This window comes from Simochromis diagramma, unplaced genomic scaffold (assembly GCF_900408965.1).
Source record: "Simochromis diagramma unplaced genomic scaffold, fSimDia1.1 OVJJ01000361.1, whole genome shotgun sequence".
NCBI lineage: Eukaryota > Metazoa > Chordata > Actinopteri > Cichliformes > Cichlidae > Simochromis > Simochromis diagramma.
This window is the reverse complement of record NW_024386860.1, coordinates 1,728,694-1,733,259: the sequence shown is the minus strand read 5'-3', so window position 1 is coordinate 1,733,259 and position 4,566 is coordinate 1,728,694. Positions and strand designations below refer to the sequence as shown.

General features: G+C 36.6%; 1 protein-coding gene across 1 annotated transcript; it reads left to right on the top strand.

Moving 5' to 3' along the window:
• Positions 1–235: 235 nt before the first annotated feature.
• Positions 236–3,292, top strand: LOC120733120 (membrane-spanning 4-domains subfamily A member 4A). Its single transcript, XM_040031162.1, has 7 exons — positions 236–368; positions 443–608; positions 768–863; positions 983–1,039; positions 1,423–1,524; positions 1,629–1,745; positions 1,859–3,292. Exons 2-7 carry the CDS (start codon positions 447–449, stop codon positions 1,886–1,888), a joined length of 564 nt encoding a protein of 187 aa, XP_039887096.1. The 5' UTR covers positions 236–368; positions 443–446; the 3' UTR covers positions 1,889–3,292.
• The last annotated feature ends 1,274 nt before the right edge of the window (positions 3,293–4,566 follow it).

Below are 4,566 nucleotides of genomic sequence, written 5' to 3'. Positions count from 1 at the left end.
AAAAAAAAAATCTGCCATAATAATGTCCTCAAGTTTCCGTGCCTCACTAACATATGTTCTATATCAAGTGTTTTATTTTTATTCCTAAACATGATTTGCGAAGGATTTTTTAAAAACAATGCTCATTGAAATATTAGATTTTACGTTAGGTCAGTTTTAAATCTTGGCCGAAGTTTGCATGCAAGCCTTTTGTGGGTGTGAAAGAAGGGGGATGGGAGGTGTGCATGTGTGTTTGTGGCGTGGAGGGGGGGGGGATTTCAGAAACAAAGACAACTGATGCGTCAGGTCATTTCCTTGTCAAACTCAAAGAAGAGCCAAAGAAGAGAAATTCAAGTCTGAATCAACTTCAGAGGAGAAGAAGAAAAAAGGTATTGCGTGTTTTGCAGAGATCACCTCAGCAACTGCTACAAGGTGCTTAAAAGAGCTTTCATCTCGTTCACAGGAGAATGAGGAAGACATTCGTATGTGATGAATCGATGATCATCACCATTCCAATTGGAAGTCTCAGGGATCTCCGAGATGGTCAGCTGATGCCAGAGAAATTCCACTGTGTCTTCAGAGACTCCTACAAGGTCTTTGTTATTAAGGGGAAACCGACACCTATGGGAGTAAGTTTAAACTTCCTTCTAAGCGGATGGAAAGGCAGGCGGCCGTGCATTAAATAAGTGTAAAGAAATAATTTGCATTTTATCCAAATAATTCCCTGCTTGTTTATACATTATGCACACTATTTTCTGCTTATTAGTATGATTTCTCTTTTTTATCAGGCAGCTCAAGCCATCGCTGGTGTGTTTCTTTTCACACTTGGACTGGTTCAAAAAAACAGTCCAAGCGTGTTCCTCTACACTCTACCGAGTATTCTGGTAAAAACAAACAAGAATGCTTTGTTTTGGGGGGGGTTTAAGCAAATTGCTAAAACTTTTTGTTATTTGGAAAGAATTTTTTTCATGCTTTCAACAATTTATGTGTATTATTATTGCAGTTTGTGGTCTGTGGTATGCTGTCCTTTGCTGCAGGAAAATTTCCAAACATGCATGTGGTGAGTAATTTGATTTAAAATTAAGGTTTTGTTTTCATGTGAAATTACTTTTCATAGAAAAGAAAATTTCTGCTCATTACAGCAATTTGGCATAAAAATTATGACATAACAGTGACTATTGCCTTGATCAGGGGAAAAAATATATTATTATGCATGTATTAATTATCATTACTTCATTATGTCAGGAAACAGTTTTTATGGTTTTACATAGATGCGTTCAGTTATAGATATGTAACATTCACTTGAACCTGAACGGAGAGCTTCTTTAAAAAGTTCTTCTTTCGACCTCAGACTGTTGTCCTAAATGGGGAACACGCTAAACCCACATTGGTAGCACTGGTGCGGTTGATGCTTCTAATGAAATGTGTTTCCTAATCTTTCAGACAAAGCTGTCGTTCTCTCTGAACATTATCAGCTTCTTCTGGTCAGTTGCAGCATTTTCTCTCGCCTTGGTCTTCTTTCCTTATCATCATACCGATGCCAAGGTAAGCTGCGGCTTACAGTCACTCTCGTTTTGTTTGGTTTGCTTTTTCTTTTTAATTCCAAGTTAAGTTGAACTACTTCGACCTGCTTTTGATTTGCTTTACAGGTGGCTCAAGGAATCAGCGTGCTGATAATGACCCTGCTGGTTGTTGAAAATTTGATAGCCATATTCTTGATCTACTGGTTGAGCAAAGCTGTGTGCAGAGAACATTTCAACACTTTGGTATGTCTTTTTTTTTTTTTACATACTCCAAGACAGTTGTAGCAAAAACAAGATATTTTATAAATAATAATAATAATAATAATAATAATGATCTTCATCGTTTTTCTCTGCAGCCCACCGTACTGCTGAAACAGGGAGACTGAATTTTAGTGACAGATGGAAACCCGCGAACGACCTACATTTAACTTTCCTGTCAGTGTCATATGCTAATCAGCATGCAACAAACAACGACTGTGAAAGCCTGTATTTGTCATGCACTGCTGCTCAAGTATAACTTGTATGTATTATTTTTCTTTTTGAATAGTCACAAGTTGCATCCCATGTTTACTTCTGGATCATATGAAAGCAGCGGCCACATCTGTATTCAGTAAAAAAAGAAAAAAGTGTGTTTGTAAGCTGTCTTTGATTTTTGCAAAAAGGTAAACGTACAGTAGTTGTTTTTTTAATGAGATGCAAACCATAATTCTGAACATTAATAATTTTTTAACAAGAATATTCTTGGAGAAACATAATACAGGTGTGAGCTCGGTGCCGCTGGACTCCAGTGCTTGTCATCAACTCCTAGTTTGATTTTACGTCTCTGACTTTTACGATAACACAGAGACTTTTGCTCCCCGGATCCTTGAGCAGACAAGCTGACAGAATTCCTCAAACTTTCCTGAAATTTAAACTTTCAAAAAATCTCAGTATTTGTATTTTTAGTCATTTGTAAACACTTATTTAACTGCTTGCTGTTTAATGCATTTTAGCATTATATGTTTTTTATGGTGTTTGTGAATCAGCACATAGTTATATTTTTAAATAAACAGTTCCCTGTGTGTTTTGCTCTGTATCCTGTGTAAATGTATTACTACCCCGATACAACATGCACAAATTAATCCAAGAAGCAAGGGTTATTTTATGTTTGCTACAAAGTAGAAAATAAGTGAAGCATGCAATGCAGTCTGTAAGATGTAATAGTTTTAATGGGAACAAATAATTTATATGTGTAAATATAATTATAATAACTGATTATTGATAGCAATTTAAAGATATATAGTGTATAAAGAAACATAAAGTAAGAACAAGTTATTTGGATATATTGTGTGTAAAGAACTTTTTATTGTTCTGCGCGATCCTAAAATCTTGTAAAAAATCAGCTGCCTTTGCAGCTGTTTTCTGCTGTTTATGAAAAATGACACAGACACTCGTCAGTAAAATAAAGCAACTGAGCAGATTTATTTACTTTTAAGGTGTTTGTACTTTCATCACGTATTCAGTAACTGTTGATCTTTAGGGCCGCAGATGGAGGGGCGCTTTTTGTTATTTTGTGCAGATAGTGTGAACGTTTCGAGAGGAAGTCTTTCTTTTTTTCGCTTTCTTTTCACTCTAAAGCACTTTGGTTTTAAATGTGCTTTATAAATAAATTTTTGTGTGTTACTTGATTTTGTGTCAATATCTGCTTTGGACTTGCGCGTATTTAAGAAGGAAATAATGTGTTTTATTTTCCGCCCCGCTTTCTCAGATCACAGGTAATTATTACTTTAAAAACCTAAAATGATGAAACAAAGGTCACCAAATATGACAAATAGCTTGTTTTAGAACTGATTTTAGGATTTAGTGACTTCTAAGATCTGTTATATATGTAACATAACACAGCTATATAATGGCGTGCTTGTAGGTGAGGTCCTTGGGCAGAGGACACTTATCTGATCCTGAAATGAGGTCAGCACTGTTGGCGACCTCTTTTAAATGTTTTCTTAAGATGCACATCAATCAGAACATTTCCTGGTTTCACTTGATTTCACTTGATCTTTGCTACTGTTGTGTATTTTCACTTTTATTTTAAATTGCTTTTATTGCACGGGCCCCTTTTTCTTCAACAAGCTTGCTTTGCTGCTTGTGTACTGAGATAATAATCAGTCACTCTATTGCTTTACAGTAAGTTTAGACGCAATAGTATTTTCCCATGTATTGAACTTTGCAATGTAAGTTTAGAAAAGTGTGTTTTAAACACAGAGTGCATTCATACAGCACTTTTATGTATGCCTAAGTGCTTTGACTAACGTTTACATTTTGATGGAGGCATCTGGGGGAACTCAGTGTTCAGCATTGCCCAGGGATACTTTGACACATGGTGATCTACTGATGTTCTGATTGGTAGATGACCGCTCTACCACCTTAATCACAGCCGCCCATGGAATAATAATAGCTTATTTTACTGTTAGTAAATTTATGTTTGTGAGATCGGGTGTGATCTATGGTTTGGATACAGACAAAAAAATGAGGCCCTCCCTGTCTGTCAGCTTTGGTAGTGTTACATTTACACTATATATTAATAATATATAAAAATAATACAAAGAAACTGACTAACAAGACAAGCCTATAGAGAGTTTATAGAACTTCTCGTGGCAAAGCTAATGTGTTTGACACAACAATGCATGCAACACCGTGATTCAATCTTATAAAGCTGCTGGACAGGAAAGGCTGGAAAACAAAAGAACAACAACAAAAAACAGTCACGAAGCCAAGTTGGAGTTGGCAGAGCTGAAGATGCTTAGGGAGTGACCAGAATGGGCAGGATTTAAAATGAGTACGTCAGAGCTGAGGTTGAGCACTTTGGAGAAAAATTAGAGAGCCAAGGCTGAGATAGTTTGGACATGTGCAGAGCCGGGATATTAGCTATACTGGGCAAAGTATGCTGAAACATGGAGCTTCCAGGCAGGAGAAAAATGGGATAAAGACCACAGAGAAGATTCATCGATGTACTGCAGGAGGTCATGCTGTGACGTGACAGACGAAGAAGATTGGGATGGCAGTAGATGATGACCCTTAAAAGTAG